The sequence below is a fragment of the Bos indicus x Bos taurus genome, chromosome 14 (assembly GCF_003369695.1).
Source record: "Bos indicus x Bos taurus breed Angus x Brahman F1 hybrid chromosome 14, Bos_hybrid_MaternalHap_v2.0, whole genome shotgun sequence".
In the NCBI taxonomy this organism is placed as follows: Eukaryota; Metazoa; Chordata; class Mammalia; order Artiodactyla; family Bovidae; genus Bos; species Bos indicus x Bos taurus.
In genome coordinates this window covers 23,737,648-23,761,586 of record NC_040089.1, presented here as the reverse complement: position 1 = coordinate 23,761,586, position 23,939 = coordinate 23,737,648, and the positions used below count along the sequence as shown (strand labels likewise).

The 23,939-nt window shown below is 46.6% G+C and overlaps 1 protein-coding gene across 1 annotated transcript; it reads left to right on the top strand.

Annotated features, from left to right (window-relative positions):
* Positions 1-6,460: 6,460 nt before the first annotated feature.
* Positions 6,461-23,545, top strand: SDR16C5 (short chain dehydrogenase/reductase family 16C member 5). Its single transcript, XM_027561018.1, has 7 exons — positions 6,461-6,561; positions 10,999-11,345; positions 15,113-15,244; positions 17,317-17,416; positions 20,528-20,672; positions 21,708-21,833; positions 23,227-23,545. Exons 2-7 carry the CDS (start codon positions 11,001-11,003, stop codon positions 23,318-23,320), a joined length of 942 nt encoding a protein of 313 aa, XP_027416819.1. The 5' UTR covers positions 6,461-6,561; positions 10,999-11,000; the 3' UTR covers positions 23,321-23,545.
* Positions 23,546-23,939: the final 394 nt, after the last annotated feature.

The following is a 23,939-nucleotide window of genomic DNA, read 5'->3' as shown; positions in this document are numbered from 1 at the left end:
CGACCCCATAGACAGCAGCCCACCAGGCTCCCCCGTCCCTGGGATTCTCCAGGCAACAATACTGGAGTGGGTTGCCATTTCCTCCTCCAGTGCATGAAAGTGAAAAGTGAAAGTGAAGTCGCTCAGTCGAGTCCGACTCTATCGACCCCATGGACTGCAGCCTACCAGGCTCCTCTGTCCATGGGATTTTCCAGGCAAAAGTACTGGAGTGGGGTGCCATTGCCTTCTCCAATTATATGACTACGCTATAATTATTGGAAAAGATGTGTATTTAAGGAGTTTCTGTTTTTTGCCACTGCAAACAAGCTTCACTGAGAATTCCTTCTGAGCAAGTGTCAATACTCCTATGTGATTGATCCATAGATGTGAAAGAACAGGGTCAGAGGCATGAAAGCTGCTGCCCAGTTGCCTTCTGGAAAGGATACATCAGCATCTGCCCTCAAACCAAATCCATAAGCATACCTGTGTTCCCATACCAGCATCATTTCTGGGTTTCCACCTAACTTTGTAATGTCTCCATATCAATGGATGAATCAAAAGGATATTCTTTTTCAACGTGCATTTTCCTGAATACTAGTGAAATGTAGCATCTTTTCAGAAGTTTTCAGTCACTTGTATTCATTGCCTATGAGTTTTCTGTGCATATCTTTACCCATTTTTTTCTACTGCCTTACTCAGAGTGGTTTATACAAAGTCTATAAATTATGGCTAATTGTCAATTCTTTATGTGAAAATATTTTTCCATAGTCTGTTGCTTGCTATTTTACTTTGCTTATGATATTTTTTTACTGTATGATAGTTCATACTCTTTATGGAGTCAGATAAAAAATTGTTGGTTTCCAGTGGCAGAAGTAACAAAACAATGTTTGTATATTTTATTTCAGTACTTTTAGTGCTTTGTTTTTCTTGTTATATCAAGACTCATACTCCATCTGGATGATCTATATCCTATTTCCACTCTTTGTGTTTATTTACTGGATTGCAGTTACTCAGGGATTTTGTTGGGAAGAATGACTCATTTCTCCAGTGTCTTCCCTGAGTGTGTTTAAGGTATCTTTCGCTCTGGTTTCTGGAAATAGGATCCATCTGCTTACTGACCTCTAGTCAGTTCCCACTGAGACAGCCTTTCTTTTTTTCTAACACTATTATGTTCAAATTCACTTTAACATCTTCCCCTTCATTTCACAGGAATTTTGGAAGAAAATAGGGATAAATGCCTATACTTATCCTGCCATCTTGAATGGAAACATCTGTGTGTGTCTGTTCTAAGAAAAATTTTTACTGTGAAATAAAAGCACATAATAGAAAATTTGGAAAATACAAAAAGACACAAAGAAAAAATAAAATCAACCAAAATTCCACTATTCAATAATAATAATAAAAATAATGTGAAGACATTGGTGAATTCACTACCAGCATTTCTAATGCATGTAGATAAAGTTTTCATAGAAAAATAGGATCATATCATATATTGAGTCTTATACTATGATATTTAAACTTATATCACATGAAGAGTATTTTTCTATATCCTTGAGAGTAGGATTTTATTTTTTTAAATGACTATAAGTACTCCATCTGCACATATTTCTTAGAAATTAAAGATCGATTTATTTTTAATAATATATGTGTTTCCAGAAAAAGTAATATATTTCCATGAGTCAAAGCAGTCAAAATGTTCTTCCCAGTGGCCAGTTTTCCTTCCTGGAATCAACAAATTACATCCAATTATTCTGTAAAGATTAATGTCATGGATGGAATGGGATGAGAGGTTCATATATTTCTAGCTCCTGATACATACTTGCTCTCCAGAAATGTTTTATTTACATTACTGCCATATGAAGACATTCTCTCTTTTTTTCAAATATTTGTCAATTTGGCAGGCAAGAAATAACTTAATATGCATTTTTTGAAGAATAAAGTTAGAGCATTTTCTTTCATGTGTTCATCAGCCATTCTACATCCACCATCAGAAACTGTCTGTTCCTAGACTTTGGCATGAAGGACCCTTTAAAGGTAATTATAGTTTTCAGGCTTCCAGTCACCTATGAGTGCTCCCCATACCAAGTCAAAAGGAGGCCGTTTCCAAAGGCAGCGCCTCTAGTTCCCTGGAAGGCATCATCAGGGGAGCCCACTGCTTCACATTCATATTGTTTTAATGAGCTTTCTAATAATGCTGCAGACTTTTTCTTGAGGTCTACTGTGAACTACTGACCAGAAAGAAGAGGGACAGTGCAGAGAAACCATGAAGATGATAGAAGGCTGGCGTTTCCCAATGTCCCCCTGATAGGGACAGAGTAAAGGGGCAAAGTAAGTGATCCCACTTATGGACTTCCCTGTAGCTCAAATGGTAAAGAATCTGCCTGTGATACAGGAGACCAGGATTTGATCCCTGGGTTGGGCAGTTCCTCTGGAGAAGGGAATGGCAATCCCCTCCAGTCTTCTTGACTGGAGAATTCCATGGACAGAGAAGCCTGGCAGTCTACAGTCCGTGGGGTCGCAAAAAGTTGGACACGACTGAGCAACTAACACACACAAGTGATCCCACTAGGGGATTGGCAGTAGAAAAGATACGGGAGACACCTTTAAGTTAATGATTACTCAACAAAAGCAGGTTAGTTTAACAACAAAACCAAGCAGGCTTGCTTAGCAACAAAACCATGACACAGAAGCACAGGCTGTACCTCCAAACAATAAAACGATGATGACATGAGCCCCACATCCTGCCCAGTGAGCTCAGAAAGCTAGGACATGCTCCCTACACACATTAAAAAACAATCATTTGCAGCCCTAGCCTGACCATGTAGGTGCAAGAAATCTTCCCTGCCCAACCCGGAGGAGAAGCTGATGATGGAGGCATGACATCTATTCAAGAAAGTCAAAAAAGTCTCCCCCCCTCCCTTTTCCTTTGATTATAGAACTACAGCCCAGTAAGTTCTCAGCCTGATACCTTTTCTTCCACCTACTTGTAGGCCTCTCAAGCGTCCTATTCTAATAAATTGCTTCTTGTCTATCACTTTGCCTCTTGCCAAATTTTTTCTGTGCTGAGACATAGAGGACCAAGGGCTCTTCAGAGTCTTCTGAAATGTCATCCAATGGTTTCACCCCACCTCTGAACTTTTGCAGGCCGGCTATGTGACCTGGAGTCCATCACCCAACTTTTCTGTGCCCTGGTCTGTAAGCCGGAAGGGTTAATTTTGAATTTATGTTGGATCTGTTTCTATGACCTTTACCCTCATCTTGCCACTTTTGTCACTGCAAGCATACATAATGGCAGGGAGATAACCTAAGCCACTCACCTGTGAAGGACTGTTAGGAAGTGAAACTAACACATTCCCCTGCCTGAAGCTTGCCATTCTAGGGGATATTGGCAAGGACTGAATAGTCTTTTTACTTTGTTTCCTCACCCCTCCATCTCTGATCCATAAAAATCCTGGCAACCAAGCCCCAACAAGATGGTTATTTTGAGGCACTAGCCTACCATCTTCTCAGTCAACTGGCTCCCATATAAAGTCTCTTCCTAGTCCCAATGCCTCGTCTCAGAATCACTGACTTCCCATGCAGTAAGCAGAGCAAGCTTGGACTTGGTAACAGCCCGCTCTCACTCCCCACTGAGTCAGCTCCTCATTTGATGGGTTCTGTCTCTGAGTTAGGAAGGCTCTTCTGGCCAACTCCGTCTCCTCATCCAGGCTGAGGGGACCCCCCCCTTCCATGCACTTGGGACACCTCCCTGCCTGTCTCTATCACCTGCACATGTGTACTTCCTAACTGTGTCTCACTGCCTCCCCAAAAGCTCTGTGGTTCCCCCAGCCACAGAGAGCCCCCTACAGCACATGTCCTTGGGTGACGCCTGCCAACATGAAACCAACACACACACCTGCCCTATTCACCCTCACATAGAACAGCTCCTCACCGCCTCCAGAACACACCATTCCCCGCTAAGCGCTGAAAAGGCATTCAAGGCTCTCCCCTACATCTACTCCTCCAGGTTTCAACCACCCGCCTGACTCTTCTCACAGCCAAATAAAGAACAAATGTGCAGTTCCTCACCACATTGTAACCCAGCAGGACCCTATGAAGCCTGCCTGGAACAGGCCTTCCCCCATATCCTCTGCTGTAGCTCCGTCTGACCTAACCACCATGAGCACACAAGCCTCAGGCCTCCTGGAACCCAAGGACTGATCTCGCTAACCTCTGTGACACGACCCTGTGACCTCACCATTAGCCCATCAGAGAATTGTGCTCAAGCTGATCATCCTGGGACCCCTCTCCCCACCAGCCCTTATAGATAGCCAATGGAAACTCAAATTGGGGCTCCACAGTAACCTAGAGGGGTGGGAAAGGCTGGGAGGTGGGAGGGAGATTCAAGAGGGAGAGGACATATGTACACCTATGGTTAACTCATGTTGATGTGTTAGGTAGTAGAATAGGAAAAAGGAGTCCAGAAGGGCGGTGGCTAAAAGACAAAGAAGGGGAAAGTCCAGGAAAACAGAACAAAGGAAGGTCCAAGGACCGGAGTGAGAACCTCAGGTAAAACAAACAGCCCTCCTGGCTAGCCCAGTTTACACAGGGTAGGCTCAGGGGGAGGAGAAAAAACATAAAAAGAGGAGCCAAAATTGGTCTGGCTTCTTTTCACATCTTTAGGGTTGGCCCGCCCTCATGACTCAAGGATATAGTTCCCTTTGCTTTCCAAATAAAACTGAGCTGTAACACACAGCCATAATGAAGGAAGAAATAGACAGAACAGGCTCTGTCTTGAAAGCAGGACTCCATCTTGGGCCAGAATGTGGACTTTGAGCTATATGCCCAGTATCTATGGAAACGACATACCAGCTGGAAAACCAGGCCCCCAGAAGGAAGAGCCCCAGGGCTCCTACCTAGACTCTCCATTGCCTAAAAGAATACCCTAGTTATCTGTGTAACAGAATAGAATGATACATTCTATTATGCTTATTGGAGTATGACCACAGGCCTATTGATAATTGTCCACTGTTAACTACCTAGGCTTAAGGCATATGAATCACGGGTTAACTTTGATTATATCTTTCTTTTCAATTGTTCAGACTTGTTTCAGGGAATTTGGGGAGGTGGGTTTGGGCACGTACACTTAGGGTATATAAGGTTTTCACAAAAACTGGTCGGGGTCCTTGGCTAAGAGGAGATTCTGCCTTGGGCTCTCTGGTGTAAATGGTGTTATAAACAGCACTCCACTATCTGCATCTTCCTTCTGAGTGAGTTTGTTTCCCAGAACGCGTGGGTACAACAGTGACCCTGGTCCCTCCGAGGGCAATAACACCAGTCCGTCTGTCATGTCAGTGAGACAGAACCAAAGAAATTACAAACTCCCTCAACAGATGCATGACAGAAATCAAGCCAATATTGTAAAGCAACCATCAACCAATTAAATATTAAGAAATATAATTATATATATTAAAAGAAAATTTTTGCCAAAACCCTTCCAGCTGCTGGAACATTTCAGGGCATGAGCCTCCTTATCTCCTCGCAGGGCCCTGCAGTAAACACTTCTCTGCTCCAGACTCCAACATGCCAGTGTGTCTGGCCTCACCGTGCACCCAGCACACGGACTTGAGTTAATCACACTGCCAGGTTTGTCCCAGATACATGTTGGCTAAGCAGCTCTCCTGTGCACCTTGGGCACTCCTGGGTGTCCCACTTAACCCTCAGTAAACTCCAAACGCAATCTTGTCCTGACTCCCAGTTCTTCCTTTAGCACCCTATAATCTGATATTCCTTCTCATGCCATTCATGAAACTCCACACCCCCACTCATTTCACTGGTGACCTAGTAAATGATGACCAAAGGTTATTCGCTGATTATTATCTCTTATTTCTTCCCAACATATGTAGCATTGCTATGTCTCTGGATCTTTGTACACAGAGAAGATGTTCAATAAACAGGGGTCAGCGTTTGTTAACTTCTCGGACTTCTCCAGGCCCCCTGCCAGCTCTGCAACCACCAGCTTCCCGAGCTGTGCCACGCCCACATGCCAAGGCCCAGGCCGGAATCTGAGCAGCCAAACACAGCCCAGTTCTCGCCTCTCTGCTCCACACTGCAGGCCACAGGACAGTACCTGGTTCCTTCTCCGCACGGACCCGGCATCTGCCTCCCCCGTGTTCTCTCCAAGGGTCCCAGCCTCGATCTGCGTTTATGAAACGCTTGGGGAATTTTTTAATTGTTGGTGCCAGGGCCCCCTGTCAACCCAGCCATTCTGACTTGATAATCCAAGCTGCAGTCATGGGCATCGCAAATGTTAAACGTCCCCGGGGGATGCACTTGCCCGGAATCTAGGTATACGTCGGGTCCACCAGACAGAATTGTCAGCTTCCAAATATAGCAGCCTGGGAAGAAAAAAATAGGAAGGCACGCGCCCCCCGGGCTCGCAGAGGCCCGCGGGCGCCCCACCCCCGCGCGGGCGCGGCCGTCCCGCCCTTGGCCTTGGTCTCCAGGTGGCGCCAGGGATAAACCCCGAACCTCACCGAGCTGAAGCCAGAGACGAGGTGCCCGCGGCGGAACAGGCTGGCTTCTCTTCGGCAGCTGTCCCGGGTGAGTACCGAGGTCTCCGGGAGGCCAGGGTCATGCGAGGCCAGCCTGCGGCGTTAAGGTTAATGGGGGTGGCGGCGATGAGCGTGCGCGTTTGGGGATACCCGGCGGCTGGGTGCAGGGCCCCCGAGGCCCGCACTGCGTCGGCGATCCGCGCTCCCCGGTCCCCGAGAACCGAGCTGCCAGCCTCCCACCCACCCGGGTGTCCTCGTTTTCTTCTGGACATTGTGCCCAGGTGCCCCACTCTCCCCTGCTCTGTGCACCCACCTTAGTCTGTCGCTGCCCCTCTCCAGACTCCCCCCCCCACACACACACACAATTCACCCCGTGCCCCCTTAGCAGGGCAGCAGAGCCCTGGCCTGGGAGGCAGGCCTCATCTGTTTATGCTGCACCAAGTTAGCAATGGCACCCTACTCCAGTACTTTTGCCTGGAAAAAAAATCTCATGGATGGAGGAGCCTGGTAGCCTGCAGTCCATGGGGTGGCTAAAAGTCGGATATGACTGAGCGTCTTCACTTTCGCTTTTCACTTTCATGCATTGGAGAAGGAAATTGCAACCCACTCCAGTGTTCTTGCCTGGAGAATCCCAGGGACCGGGGAGCCTGGTGGGCTTCCATCTATGGGGTTGCACAGAGTTGGACACGACTGAAGTGACTTAGCAGCAGGACTAAGTGGGTAAGCCATGGAATGAAGACACCAAAGAAGTCTTAGCCTGATGAAATTTAACACATATTTGTTCCCTGACTTCCTAAGGAGCAGTCTTTACACTAAAAGAGAGCCAGACATTTACCTGTGTTCCTCAGTAAAGTTACTATTAGCCTCTTTCTCTGGCATAGCCGATTATCACAATTCATATGCTAGCTGGAACACCAATCACAACCTTAGCTGGTATTTATTTTGCTGTCACTATGCGCCTGGCACTCTTCTGGCACATTGTAGGTGGGTGTGGATGGGAGATAAACCTGGCAGCACTCAGATCTAGCCCAACTCCTCTCCTTCCACCCTCACCCTCACTCTCTGCCTCCTGGAGAGGGCTGTGCTCTGTGGCACAATAGGGACCTTTTTTTTCCCTCCAGTCTGCTCAGAAGTTTCACATGGGTTTGTTGTTGTTTAGTCGCCAATTTTTATGACTCAAGTTGTGTGCCACCCTGTGGACTGCAGCACACCAAGATCCTCTGTCCATGAGATTTCCCAGGCAAGAATACTGGAGTGTCAATCAAAAAAAAATACTTTATTGCTAAAAAATGTAACCATCATCCTAGGCTTCAGCAAGCTATAGTCCTTTTGCTGGTAAAGAATATTGCATTGATGTTGATCGCTGCTGACTGATCAGGGTGATAGCTGCTGAAGGTTGGGGTGGCTGTGGCAATTTCTTAAAATAAGACAACAATGAAGTTTGGGGGGAAAAAAAGAATACTGGAGTGGGTTGTTATTTCCTTCTCTAGAGGATCTTCCCAACCCAGGGGTCGAACCTGTGTCTCCTGCATTGTAACAGATTATTTTCTGGGAAGCCCTTTATAAGGAGCCGTAGAGATCATATTACACACCTCAATACCAGTGGTGCTAGTGGTAAAGAACCTGCCTGCCAATGCAAGAAACATAAGAATCGAGGATTCGATCCCTGGGTCAGGAAGATCCCCTGGAGGAGGGCATGGCAACCCGCACCAGAATTCTTGCCTGGAGAATCCCATGGACAAGAGGAGCCTGGCGGGCTGCAGTCCAAGGGGCCACACAGAGTGAGACACGACTGAAGCGACTTAGAATGCAGCATGCATTAACCTCATAAAGCTTCCACACCTTCCAAATTTCATATATGTTAACTTGTACTAATAGAATCCCCCTGTTCAGAGAAGGAAACTGAAACACAAGAGATGCAACAGTTCTTACCAAGGATGCAGAGAGGTCGGTGGCAGATCGAGATTTCCAACCCACAGTCTCTAGACCTCACTACCTGTGCCGGTACCCCACAGACACCCTAAACCCCAAATGAGGGGGCCTCAGGAAGCCCAACTCTAGAGAACCTGGGAAGCATCTGCTGGATCCGGTTAAGAAGTGGCTTGTCCTAGGGCTTGTGTCACGCCAGCATGGAGACAAGGGAAAACTGAAGTCTAGAACCCCTGAAACGAATAACTTTCACGTCAACCAGGAGAGTGGTGAGGCTTCCAGCTATCTTCAGGGTGCTGGAGACGCTGAGGAGAGAGGTGGAGCATTGTCCTCCTGGCGAGGACATACATCATGGTGTCCCTGAAAGGAGTTGTCCACAGCCGGCCAGTGTGGGTTTTCTCACAGAAGGAGTGTTTCATGCACAGCCAGCTGATGTGGGTTTTCTCATGGAAGTAGTGCGGGTGATGCCAAGGCTGCCTCCTGGGGAGGGTGCCCAAGGTTTTGGCATCCCTGTGCAAAGTCTGATCCTCTTCCTTCAGGTCTGAAGGAATCCATCCCCTGACTGTGTGTTTAAAATGAGAATCTGAAGACCACTGTTCACCCATTAAGGTACCTTCTCTCCAAGTCCTTTGGGCCTGGGAGATTCTATCAATCATCCAGAAGCAAAGACGACAGAGAGTCTGAGAGCCATTTCATCCAAAGTGTGGTAAAGCTGCGTGCTCCACAGCAGGAAGCACTCATTGGACTGGAACATCCAGCTCCCACACCCCCACCCCCACTAGCATGCCTGTTTCCTGGACACATAGAGCAAACCTACCTCAAGGCTCACACTCTTCCATCCCTGTGCTGGATGGAAGCTGCTCCCAAGCCCTCCCTTGCCCCGTTCATCATTTGCACGTCCAATCAAAGGTCACTTTCCACAGATCTCGCCTGTTGCCTCCTCTGTTGACTCCCATCTAAAGCAGGTCTCCTGGCTACTCTCTAGAGTGCCCCCCACCACACACACACACTTTTCTTTATAACACTGCAGCTCTTACTGGTATATTCATTCTTTCATTAGACTCTTATCTCCCCAGGGCAGAGATTATGGGAGATTACCCACTCACTCAGCCCCATGGCCCAGCATTGTACCTGCACAGTATCCATGCCAAGGAAATGTGACAATGAGCTCACCTGGCCTACACAAACTAGACAGGGATCCTGGCTAAGCCACACACACATTCTTTCTGGTCCTTGGTCCCATCTACACATGCTTGCACGCTCACTCAGTCGTGTCTGACTCTTTGCAACCTCATGGACTATAACCTGCCAGGCTCCATCTGTAGAGAAAGCCAAGAAGCAGCAATTTAGTTTGCCACTTCCTAAGGGTCTGACCACGCTTCAAGCCATCCTTTAATGAATCTATGAGAACTAGTGTGTCCTCAGCCAAGCTTCAAAGTCAGTGTGGAACTGCTTCACTTCACTAATGAAGTCCATCTTCTGTCCTCACGTCCAACTCTCAGCTGGCCACCCCATTCAGGGAAACCCCAGCCCACAGCACAGTATGCCCCTTCTCTCCTCGTCTGGAGGGAATAAGACCTTCCCTTCTTTCTCAGGTGCTTGTTAGGAAAGCATCTTATAAGCTCATTCTCACTAAAATGTGAGTGACTGATAGGGTGGAGGCATTGAGCCCTGTTTAAGTTTGCCTTTTATTCATTCGATAAACTTGTCGGGTACCTTCCTGTGGGCAGTGCTGTGAGTCTGAGAAACAAGGTAACATCATAAAGCGCTAGCTGCAAGGCAGCATTGTGGTCACACATGCGCAAACATTCTCATTATACTTGCAAAACCACCCTAGAGCACAGGACCAGGAAGTAAGGAGACCGAGGCCCGGCGTGGCCTGCCGCAGGCTCCACAGCCAGACAGGGGCAGGGCCTAGCTATCTCACCCCTTCCCCAGATGTCATACAATTGCAGGGCCAAGTAGTAAGGGATGTGGCGTGGGGGCCTCAGAGCCTGGAAAATGGGTACCCTGTGCTGACGGCAAGTTGTAGGGGCCAAGGTTTAGAATGTCTAATTACTCCTCTTCAGGTACATTAATACAAGCAGGATTTCACATTTTTCTCTTGAATCTCAGATTTTAAATAACAACAGTGCAATGAGAAAACAGAAACCTCAAAGGAGGCAAAAAATAAAACCAGAAGGGAACAGTTGTGTCAACACGATAGGGTCAAGACCTTAAAGGTGAAATCAACCTACAGGACATATTATGGAGCAAAACCAGCTATAAGAAAGAGTGAGCTTCTGCTTTGGGTTAAATGTAGCCGTGGTTACAGTTTCTGGGTAACGAGCATTTCTGTCACCTAGAACACATAACAGGCATTCAGGGATGTGATGAGCTTGGCACGGTGATGCAAGTTGGTCAAGATGGTCCCTGTGGACCCCCTCCCCCCTTTCTCAGCTCAGAGTCTGCCACCAACAGGGATGTTTACATCACGATTCTTAGTTTCTTTCACTTCTGCAAGGGAGTATGGGCCCCATGGAATAAGGTCCTTACATGAGTCCCTCTTGCTTTATAGGTATGAGCCAGAACATGGCGCTCAAGCTGAAGGCAGCCAAGAAATTGCTCATTTTCTTAGGAAAATCAGTGTTGGCTCTTGTGGAGGCTGTAGTTTTTGCTATAATCCCAAAACCACGGAAGAATGTTGCTGGTGAAATCGTACTTATAACAGGCGCTGGAAGTGGACTCGGAAGGCTCCTAGCCCTCAAATTTGCCCAGCTTGGGTCGGTGCTTGTGCTCTGGGATATCAGTCAGGAGAGTAATGAGGAGACCTGCAAGATGGCTGTGGAAGCTGGAGCCACGAGGGTCTATGCCTATACCTGTGACTGCAGCCGGAAGGAGGAGATATACAGAGTGGCCAATCAGGTAAACCTGTGTGTTTGCTCTTCCTATGGGCAGTAAGGACTTGATGTAGTCTCTGATGTCCATCCATATTTGCCTTCCTCAGTGCTAATTTGCCTCTCTTTAAAAAATATCAGGGTGTGGGAATTAGCATTTTTGAGTTCTTGCTATGTGCCACACACCATGCTTGGCACCCTCTGAATTATACTCCTGGAAAGTCAGGCCTCTTATTATCTCCACTTCACAAATAAGAAAATGGAGACTTAGTGCAGGTGAGTTTCTCAGGTGACTTAACTGAGAAGTTTAGGTAATAAGTAGCAGAGCTGCAGGTGGGATGCGAGTCTCTTGACTCTGAAGAACGCCCTCTGGCCAGCTCATGTGCTGGTTGTCCAGGCCCCCTGTTGCCATGTAAGAGAAAGGCCATAGCACCCTTCATGGAGGCATAACAAAAACTGAGAAGCAGGGCTATTAAATAACCTGCTGGGAGTCACAGAGCTAGGGGAGGACCATGCCAGGAGGTGAAGCCGTATCTAGCCTGATCGCAAGTCCAGCTGTTTCCCCCACCCCCAACAGTGATTTCTATTCAACCTGCATTTCTCTCACGTGGTCATATGAAAAGCGAGTATGTTATTCATCCTAAAGACTCTTAACTGCAGCTGCCCCTTTGGTGATGGTAGAGAAGTATGTATAAAGAACACTTTCAGGAGCCCAGAGCTCCAGTGGATTTTGCAGGGCCTGAGGAGACACACGCCTCTGCGGTGGCCACTTGGTCTTCCCTCAGAAGGATTTCTCTAACCGCTCGTTGCACAAGCACTGTACACATCACTCTCCTGGACCACTTTTTTGTGGCTCTCGGAGTTCCCTGGTTTCAGGAGAAGGAAGAAAGTAGATGTGCCTGCTGGAAGGTTCCTGCCCAGCTTGTAGGCTCTAACTGGGTTCTGCTTGCAGCTTCTCATCTGACTTCCCAGTGGAGGGGTGTGCCAGTCTCTGGCCAGTGAGTTTCTTTTAAGTTGTGACTTTTGTCTTTACATCTTATACATGCGTTACCACCACCATCACCAATCGCAGGCTGCCCGGCAAGTCTGGGGATCCAGACCAGACAAGCTGGCATGGGCTTGTGTGGGGACCACCTTTCAAAGTGTGTGTGTGTGGGTGGGGGCGGGCGGGTCTGCTGCAGCTACTTTTGCAAACTAAGCCCTTTGCACTTGGAACACAATCTCCTGCCAGGTTGACTTCCCCTGGCTATGAGCCACTTCTCTGGCTATGAGCCACTCTTAAGCAGTGACTGGTTCACATTTAAAGAGAAAAGACCTTAAGATGTTCCTACTATAAACCAGCCATTTCCACCTCTTGTTCTTGATAAAAGAAAGGTAACCAGGAAATTTTTATCCCATAGAGGAATAATCAAGGCGTGGATTTTTAGAGCTGATATGACAGTGTTTTATTTCCACAGAACCCAGTAACTGAAATCTTGTGTCCCTAGATCATAGCTTGGGACTAATTTCAGAAAGTCCATCCTTGCCAACTGGCATCCGGTTGAGTCGTTTGTTGTTCAAATCACACAGTCCCATTCAGCGTGTGATTTTGCCCCAGGAAGAGTACCTTGACTGCTGTTCAGCTTTGATTTGACTTAATATTTTAGCCACTCTCCATATCAGACTTTAAGTTAGATTGTTTCCAGCACTTCTATCCGAAAACTTCAACATGAAACGTGAGGTTTCCTTGGTGTCTATTGCAATCCTAAACTTCGCCGAGGCTACGGATCTCATTGGTTAGTGGACACCGAGCACGTCACCTTCCTTGCTGGGACTCATGCCTTCTGAGAGAGCAAGAGTGGCGGTGTCTGCTGTCAGTAATCCAGCCCCTCTCCCCCGCTGCACCACCCACACAGGCAGGCTCACACCCACATCTGCACACCCACACGAGTGCGCACAACACACAGAGCCAGAGACAGATGCACGTGGTGCTGCGGCCAGCAGTTCCCTCTGATTCGGGGGACACAGGGCCCCTGCTATGTGATACAAATTACAGGAATGAAAGTGCAAACGAAGGCAAGCCAAGGGACAGCCCCACCTGCCATCAAGCCTGGAAAACCCGGTGCTCAAAAACAAAAAAGAAATCTGACCAAGCCTGGGTCACTTGCTGACGGTTTGCTCTAAAGGGAAGGCTCCAGTGGTACTCCCAGGATTTTTATTTCTTAAATTAAAGTTATTAAGTATCTAGTCTGGCTGGTGCTGGTGCGACAGCAACAGGCGGGAGCCCCTCTGATCCTCCCTTCACAGACCTTACACCTAAACGTTGGTGCTGGGGAGAAGAGAACCAGTCAAGGGATGAAAACAGGACAGACAGGTTCTGAGCTCCTGTATGTTTGAAACATTCATATGACTATTATACTCCCTCGTTCCCTCCCTGTCCCACCCCCGTTGCTACAAGTGCCAGGGCTTGATTTACATGGCATGGTATCATGCCTGACATATCACCACATTCATTAAAAGGCTGTGCTGCTCATGCTTCATTTTCAGTTCAGTTCAGTCGCTCAGTCGTGTCTGACTCTTTGCGACCCCATGAATCGCAGCACACCAGGCCTCCCTGTCCATCACCAACTCCCGAAGTTCACTCAAACTCATGTCCATCAAGTCGGTGATGCCATCCAGCCATCTCATCCTCTGTTGTCCCCTTCTCCTCCTGCCCCCAATCCCTCCCAACATCAGAGTCTTTTCCAATGGGTCAACTCTTCACATGAGGTGGCCAAAGTATTGGAGTTTCAGCTTTAGCATAAGTCCTTCCAATGAACATCCAGGACTGATCTCCTTTAGAATGGACTGGTTGGATCTCCTTGCAGTCCAAGGGACTCTCAAGAGTCCCCCAACACCACAGTTCAAAAGCATCAATTCTTCGGCGCTCAGCTTTCTTCACAGTCCAACTCTCACATCCATACCTGACCACTGGAAAAACCATAGCCTTGACTAGACGGACCTTTGTTGGCATGCTTCATTTTAGCATAAGACAAAGTCACTAACCATGTCACTACTGAGTATCAGAATAACTCTCCCTGTAGGAAAGTAGTGTTACAGGTGTTGCAACCATCATAAGAAGAGGGGAAGATGAGTAGAAAGGCATTAGACTTAGATCTCTGATGTGCCATGAACTCTGCAAAGGAAATAGACATGCTTTGTTCTTAGAGTGCCTTGCAGCAAGCAGCAGCTCAGTCTGAGTTAACAAGGACAGAAGCATCTAAAACCACAGGAAAATAAATCCAGTTCACATAAAGAATTATGGGCACACCTCATTTTATGGCACTTCACAGACATTGCATTTTTTCTACCATCTGAAGATTTTTTTTTGCAAATTGAATGTTTGTGGCAATCCTGCCTTGAGCAACTCTTAACGGCACCCTTCTTTCGACAGCATTTGCTCACTTCGTGTCTCAGCATCACATTGTTTCTCATGATACTTCACACTTCCATTATTATATTTGTTCTGGTGAGCTGTCATCAGTGATCTTTGTTACTACAGATCAGTCAAGGCTTAAATGATGGTTGGCATTTTTAGCAAAAAAAAACATTTTTCATTAAGGCAACTTGTTTTTTAAACCTAAAGCTCTTGCATGCTCAATAGATGACAGTATAGTGTAAACATACCTTTTATATGCACCAGGAAACCAAAACATTTGTATGACTCAATATGTTGTAGTGTCAGCTTTACTGCGAGGGGGGTCTGGCACTGAACCTGTGTATCTCCAGGGTCTGCCTGCGCTGCCCTGGTGGTGCTGATTTCCTTATTCAATTCAGGTGAAGAAAGAAGTTGGTGATGCTTCCATCCTGATCAACAATGCCGGAATCGTAACAGGCAGAAAGTTCATGGACTGCCCGGATGAGCTTATAGAAAAGTCTCTTGACGTGAATTTCAAATCACATATATGGGTAAGTACTTTTTCTTCTCGTTATAAATGTCATTCCCAGGTGGCGCCAGTGGTGAAGAACTCACCTGCCAGTGCAGGAGACATAAGAGATGTGGGTTAGATCCCTGGGTCAGGAAGATCCCTGGAAAAGGAATAGCAACCCACTCCAGTACTCTTGCCTGGAGAATCCCACGGACAGAGGAGCCTGGCAGGCTACAGTCCATGGGGCCACAAAGAGCTGGGCACGACTGAAGCGACTTAGGCTTCCTCTTGTTCTCTTACAGTAATGGAAGTGTTGGTCACTCAGTCATGTCTGACTCTTTGCCAGGCTCCTCTGCCCGTGGGATTCTCTAGGCAAGAATACTGGAGTGAGTTGCCATTCTCTTCTCCAAGGGATCTTCCTGACCCAGGGGTTGAACCCAGGTCTCCTGCATTGCAGGCAGATTCTTATAGAATCCACTGCAGAGTGGACTCTTACAGCAGTACTGGTCTTAAACCACAGACTTCTCAGTTGTAGCTCAAGCTGTCCTCTCCTGATCCAACTTAAGCTCTACCTCCCCACACCTCTGCTCAGGGAATCCTGCAAAGACACAGCTGCTCTTGTGTCCTAATCATGTACTGACAGCCAGCGTCCTGTCTGGTACCATCCCAGGCACCTTGTGAATAAGCCTTCAAACAGCCCAGTGAGATAAGGGCTCACAGAAGTTAAAAGTGACCATGCTTAGACATGACCAGGTGACCTCATCATTTGCCTAAGGCAGGAACTCCCTTGAAGTGAAAGGAGGCATAATTAACAAGCAAACATCCAGCAGGTCTGTTTGGGGGCACACGAAGATGCACAGTCAACTTTGTTGTTGCTGTTCATTTGCTAAGTCATGTCTGACTCTGCAACCCCATGAACTGTAACACTCCAGGCTTTTCTGTCCTTCATTATCTCCCAGAGTTTGCTTGAACTCATGTCCATTGATTGAGTGATTCCATGCAACCATCTCATCTTCTCTTGCCCCCTTCTCCTCCTGCCTTCAATCTTTCCCAGCATCAGGGTCTTTTTCCAGTGAGTCAGATCTTCACAACAGGTCCCCAAAGTATTGGAATTTCAGCTTCAGCATCAGTCCTTCCAATTCATATTCAGGGTTTTTGTCCTTTAGGATTGATTGGATGGATCAAGGACAGCACAGAGATCCTTTAGGACTCTCAAGAGTCTTCTCCAGCACCAGAGTTCAAAAGCATCAATTCTTCAGCCCTCAGCCTTCTTTGTGATCCAGCTCTTACATCTATACATGCCTACTGGAAAATCCATAGCTTTGGCTATGTGGACCTTTGTTAGCAAAGTGATGTCTCTGCCTTTCAATATACTGTCTAGGTTTGTCATAGCTTTTCTTCCAGGGACAGCGTGCCCACCAGCAGCCTGATAACTACGTGCCTTGAACATTAAAAGGCATGGTCCTGACTCTCAAGGAGAGGTGCCCACACTCAAGTTGCATTGTCCTGGCCTTTGCACAGACCAGTCACATTAGCCTCTCCAGCCACGCACACACCCTCGTTCTGCCCCTCCTGGCTCTTGCTCATGACCACGTCTCCCTGACAGGCCAGATGAGTTTCAAAACAAACTGATATTTTAAAACTGAAACCAACAGCCACATGTCCTGTGAACAAAGTTCAGGAAAAATTTGAAATTCAAATATAAGCCAAGGGAGGAAAAAAGTCACCATAAATCTAAATAACCATATCTTTGAGTGGTCTTACTGGTTTGTGGACTGTGGATACCACAATTAAGATTTTCCTGTACTGTTTCAATTATTGTTTTTGTTGTGTTTTTAAAAGTCAAATATGAGCAAATGTAAGTTTGAGTAAATTATTTTTAATAATTTAAATTCCCATTAAAATACTGGAATAACCACCAGCAAAATATTGATCCACAGTTTAAACAAGTTAAGATGGTTACTTGCCAGATATTTAAGTTTGAATGTCCCATTTCCTTCAGGTATTTTTTTGAACTTGAACAACTGTTTTCAATCATGATGATTATATAAACATCTGAAAAAAAATATAATGTGCTATAAAATGTTAAATATTTTACCTTGATCTTCTTAGACTTATAAAGCCTTTCTACCTGCTATGATTGCTAATAACCGTGGACATTTGGTGTGCATTTCAAGTTCAGCTGGATTAATTGGAATGAATGGACTGGCAGGTAAGAGAAATATGGTATTTCACAACCGCAGCTTGAGCAACAGCTCTGAATAATCTGCACTGACTTGGTGCATTAACAATAAATGGTAATAGATGAGGACATATATTCAGTAAGGTAAGTTGTTGAGAACTTTATCATCCAGCGAAATTGCCCAGCTGCTATACTTACACGAAGTTGAACTGGGCACTTTAGAATCATTAGGTCTTATGCAATCACTTGGAATTAATAAAAGACCTAGATGGGTGGGATAAGGAGGTGGGAGAGAAGCTCAGGAGGGAGGGAGTATATATATACATATAGCTGATTCATGTTGTACAGCAGAAACTAACACAACATTGTAAAGCAATTATCCTCCAATTTAAAAAAAAAAAAAGAAAGAGACCCTACTTATAAATTCCTTACATAAGTGATTAGCATAGTTACCTTCCCCCAGACTCACCTGACACTGTAATCAGGGTGTTAAGGAGGATCCTTCTGGGACTTCCTTGTGGTCCAATGAATGAGAATCTGCCTTCCAATGCAGGGGCTGCAGGTTCATCCCTGGTCAGGGAACTAAGATCTCATATGCTGTTTAGTTGCTCAGTCGTGTCTGACTCTTTGTGACCCCATGGACCACAGCACACCAGGCTTCCCTGTCCTCCACAATTTCCCAGAGTTTACTCAAACTCATGGCCACTGATTCAGTGATGCCATCCAACCATCTCATCCTCTGTCACCCCCTCCGTCTTTCCCAGCATCAGGGTCTTTTCCAGTGAGTCAGCTCTTCGCATCATGTGCCCAAAGTATTAGAGTTTCAGCTTCAGCATCAGTCCTTCCAATGCATATTCGGGGTTGATTTCCTTTAGTATTGACTGGTTTTATCTCCTTGCTGCCCAAGGGACTATCAAGAGTCTTTTCAGGGCAACTAAGCCCATGCACCACAACTACGGAGCCCACGCTCTAGAGCCTGTGCTCCACAACTAGAGAAGCCCTGGCACACTGCAAGTAGAGAAAGCCTGCACACTACAATGAGATCCAGCGTACCCAAAAAAGAGAGAGGACCCTTCTGCCCTATGAATTTTCCATAAGTGGTCTCCCCTGGCTGGCAGCTTGGAGAAAATATCTTCACCCCAGGAAACCTAAAATTAACTTTCTTTTGCTGTTCCATTGGTTGGAGACTGGCAGGAATTTGTTGTCACTTCCATATCCCTTGCAACCGACTTGACATTAGCAGTGGGGAGAGGATAAGACATACAAGATCTTCAGTGAAGAGGGCCCACTGGGGAGCTGGCTCTAGGAAGTCCTGCCCTTCCCCTTGGGGTGCCCCCCAGAGGCTCATCCATCAGAACCCTAATTGCAACACTCAGGTAACAGACCAGCCAGCTTGGCTGACTCATAGCTGGTTCCAGTTTCATAACACTGGTCTCAGCAAGTACCTCTCAGCTGCCGGATAGGATTCCAGAACCACTTGTCACCCCAATATTAGCAGTCTGTACATGTCTCCCTATAGCCTGGGTCTCCCTGCCTCTGTCCTCCTTAGAATCCATCAGGTATTATTATTACCCCTCTCTCTCATACATCTGAGAAGTCACAGGTCCTTGACATACCACAGGTGTATTTACAGGGCCTGTGAATCCTTTGGTTAGACACAGCATCTCTGTCTTCAAATGCAGGTCTCTCCTCCCTGGCTCCCTTAGAAACAAGTATTCCCAGCATGGGCAGCAACTCCCCAGAATCAGAACCACTGGAGCTGCTACTTGGAATGCAGGTTCCCTGGCCAGTCTCGGGGGTAGAGGAGCTCAGTGAGCTATAGTTCTACCAGACGACTCATATGATCCCAGAGGCAGCTCAGGACCCCTCCTCTCACCTCCCTGCACCCCTTGCCACTTCTTCTGTGTCTTTCCCAGCGTCTGGGGCAGCAACTGCCTGATATCCTATGCCTGGCACGTGCAGCCTGGTTCTTGCTGGTTGGAGTAGCTGCTTCCCAGCAGAGCACCAAGGTGTATGTCTTCTGCTGTGTGAGGCAGAGGGAAGGATAAGTCACCTAAATGCCTTTTCTTCTCCTGACATTTCCATTCAGCAAACCGAATGCCCAGGTTTTGACTTGAAGTGAGTGTAACGGAGGACAGAAAGCTCAAAACTGACCCAGATACCACTTCCCCTGCATTTGAAGATAGTCAAGCAGTCGAGGTTGAAGGGGCAGTGTGTTCTTTGCAACCCCATGGAATATAGCCCACCAGGCTCCTCTGTCCATGGGTTTCTCCAGGCAAGAATACTGGAGTGGGTTGCCATGCCCTGATCTTCCCAACCCAGGGATCAAACCCCAGTCTCCTGCATTGCAGGTGAATTCTTTACTGTCTAAGCCACCAGGGAAGCCCAAATAAGAAAAACTTTATTTTCCTTCTGGAAGTGGAAGAATTTGAGTTGGAAGAAAACTTGCTCTGACAGGTATCATGACCAACACTGATCTCTACCGCCTAGACTCCCACTTGACTTATTATTAGTGTATTTTTTTTTTTTTTTTGCCTGCCCTGGGTCTTCATGGTGGTACTTGAGCTTTTCTCTAGTTTTGGCATGGAAGGGCTTCTCTTGTCACAGAGTAAGGGCTCTAGAGTGCATGGGCTCCATAGTTGTGGCTGGTGGGCTTAGTACCTCCAAGACATGTAGGATCTTAGTTCCCTGACCAGGGATCCAACCTGCATCCCCTGCATTGGAAAGCAGATTCTTGACCACTGGACCACCAGGGAAGTCCCTTGACTTATTATTTTATTTCTTCTTCTATGTGTCCTTCTGCCCATTTGGGCCAGAGTTCTTTGGGACAGAACCCACATCTGGTGCCCCATGTCAGGGCACAAGTGCCTTACCATCACTGCCATGGGAGTAAAGTTCGACTGTGTGACTCCCGGCAGCCCTGCTCTTCCTCAAGCCCACATGGCCATTGTCATCTGACCTTGACGTGATCACTGACCTTCCCACTCACACATCACCTCTTCCAGGCAGAGAAGACCAAGATCATGCAAAACAAGAACTCTGAAATGGCTTGTCTCTGCCGGTATTCGTGTTATGAGGAAATCTTCCTATAAAGCCATTTTAAAACTTTGCACTATATAATAGTATCGTTTGTCTTTTCAGATTACTGTGCAAGTAAATTTGCAGCCTATGGATTTGCTGAATCGATATTTTTAGAATCATTTACCAAGGGACAGAACGGGATCAAAACCACTATCGTGTGTCCATTTTTTATAAAAACCGGAATGTTTGATGGATGTACTACTGGGTAAGCATGTCGTTTGATTAAAAAGGAACTGTATTTTGAAAAATGATTGACCATCGATTTTATTTTGTTCTGGCTGAAGTTATTTAAAAAGACTTTTCCAGCATTCAGCCTGCTTTATAAACAGTTTTAGAATTTATTTCCTTAGATGTGTTAGTGATTAAGACACTGGGTTTAATAGTGATGGTTTATCAAGGCTTGGAGAAGGAAATGGCAACCCACTCCAGTATTCTTGCCTGGGAAATGTCATGGACAGAGCAGCCTGGTGGGCTGCAGTCCATGGGGTTGAAAAGAGTCAGACTCAAACAAGCATGAGCACCACACACAAACATCAAGGCTATACCCACGTCTTCAAGGCCACCCTGTGGCCTCAACCTGCTCCCCCATCTCCTTGGCGCTGCTGTCACACACCCCCTTTCTGCTACCAACTCCATCCTGCTCTCATCCCGATTCCACAGAAGAACGAGAAGTTGTTGAAGAGGCATAAATATCCAGTCTGCACTCATCAGATGACAGGCATTTACTTTTCAAAGATGTGCTTTGCAACATTTAGGCCATTTGTTTAATTTGGTTTCACCACATGTGCCTAGTATAACATCATTGTATTAATTAGAATCCCTGTTTTCCACTTCAAATTCTAGTTATTACTCACCATATTGATAATAAGACAGCAAGTACAGAAAAATATCAAATCTGGAAGGAAAAGAAGCCAATAAACGATAATGTCTTGTGTGTGCATGCTTGCTAAGTCATTTCAGTCGTGTCCGACTCTTTGTGACCCTATGGACCATAGCCTGCCAGGCTCCTCTGTCCGTGGGATTCTCCAGGCAAGAATACTAGAGTGGGTTGCCATTTCCTCCTCCAGGGGATCTTCCTGACCCAGGGATGGAACCTGTGTCTCTTATGTCTCCTGCATTGGCAGGCAGGTTCAATACCACTAGCTCCATCTGGGAAGCTCACAACTGTTTTATTGTCCTTTTTAAGAATTGCTTTCTCTAATTTCTTTTTTTTTTTTTAACCCTCCTCCCCCTCCCCAAGCTGTCCTTCTCTCTTACCGATTCTGGAGCCAGAATATGCAGTCAGGAAGATAGTAGATGCTATCCTGCAAGAAAACATGTACCTGTATATGCCCAAGTTTATATACTTCATCATGTTTTTAAAAAGGTAATGTTTCTGCTCCTATTAATTCTCAACGTGCCAGTCCAGTCAACAGCTTACTCCACAGCCAACAGAGAGGAGCCATTTTTTTTTTTTTTAATAAAATCTGGTTGGGAGCACTTACTTTATATATAATAATGCACAGAGGTTGGTTTCAAATTAAACAGTGTCTTCATATTTGAAAAAACAGGTGTGCGTTCCTCAACATGAGCAAGTTTTCTGATTGGAACTCCCAGGGCCAATAATGATAGCTGTTTCTTTATTAGGGAAATATGTTCAATAAATAGTCTGTTGAAACCTCTAGTGGGGCAAACATTTCCTATGGAAGACCATGCAGTAGGACTTCCTTCTTCGGTTAGAAGGCAGCACTCTCTGGGGTCCACATAGAATGGGGAACTCTGCCCAGCCTTGGGGTGGGGATTTCAGGACAAAGACAGGAAGGAAGGAACCGTGTGGAATGAGAGGAGCCATTTAGAAGATAACTGGCAGTGTTGGGGGCAGGGTGGGGAAGATAACCATTTTTTGTATGTTTGTTTATTTATTTACTTTGTTTTTGTCAGTGCTGGGTCTTCATGCTGCGTGGGCGCTTCTCTAGTTGCAGCGAGTGGGGACTACTCTGTAGTTGGGGTGAGCAGGCTTCCCACTGCTGTGGCTCTTCCTGTTGTGGAGCAAGGGCTCTAGTATGCATCCTGATTTAAGCGTCAGGATGGCCACATGGAGAAGATAATGTTTGACCAGAGACCTGAACCTGTGAAGGGCAGGAACCCCCTGGATATCTCAGGCTGCCTCCAGAGGGACCGTGAGCCCAGGGCCCTTCTCTTGTCCCCACTCCTAGGACAAGTCTCCGGTTGGCTGACTGTACCCTTCCTCGTCCTGCAGTGTGAACGTCATGATGGACAGGATCAAAGTGTCAGGAGGGGCGAGCAGGATGGAGAAGATGGACAGTCTTAGTTGGGTCTTGCCAAAGCTCTGAGGGGCTATTGCATGGACTTCTCTCTGTTGTCCAGGAAAGAAAGGTCAATGACCTCTTTGGACAGTGGGAGGAACGGAGTGTTGAGAGCCCAGTAGCACTGTGAGCAACAGGGCGAGGTTGCAAGGCAGGATCAAGACTCCTCAAGGCTGCATGCTTCCTGTCCATCATTACAGAATGCAGTCAGGCCTTGAGACTGACACGGAAGTGAGTGAATAATGTAAATAAAGCAAAGAGAAACACAGAGATCCTGGGCCGGTGTCCTCACACATGATGGACGAGCCCCAAGTGACCACAGGACAGGGACGTTCAGGTGGGCGTGAGTGACTGACGCCTTCTGCAGCAAGTCAACGGCCCTGCTTTTCAGTGGAGCTCGTAAAGATGTTCCATGAGTGATAACTAAGATGTTCCCTCTTGTGTTCTCTTTAGCTTCTTGCCCCTCAAGCTGGGGCTGCTTTTGGGTGAGTACCTGGGGGCCTTTAATTTAATGGATGGCTTCACTGGCGCCAAGAAGAAAAACTGAAGACCGATTCTGTGGCTGACATCCCCAGGTACCCACAGTTACACAACATCTATTTCAATGAAGAAGTGTCTTTGTTGACAGAATGTACCTGGAGACCACAAGCACCAGTCTGCTGTCTAGACTAGTATTTGCAACCAGTGCCTCTGAAAATAATGTTGCGCTCTGTTTTTCTGTTGAGTTTTTTTTAATTAAAAAAAAAAGTCCATGTTTGGTGTTTGCTTGCAACTGCTGTGGAAATGATTGTTGCTGTTGTTTTAGTTACTAAATCACATCCGACCTTTTGTGACCCCATGTATGGAAGTAAGATCATCTCTCTCTCTTGTGAATTGCCCATCATTTTGGTTGGGGGTCTGTGGCTGAACATACACTGGACAGGGGAAGTGAGGGCTGAGAAGAAGCACCCAGCATGTGGAGGTGGGGTGTCCTGAGGACACAGAGCTCGTTCCCCATCACCTTGTTCTCAGACTTGGACTTGTTGAAACTGTGCCATCTGGCATGGAAAGGTCAGCCTCCCGCATCCTTCTCCCCACACAGATGCTCGTCCTCCTCCCCACAAAGATGCTTGTTTCTACAGCCGTGGGTATTCAGAGAGCAAGTGCCAGACCTGCTGAAGGTTCCC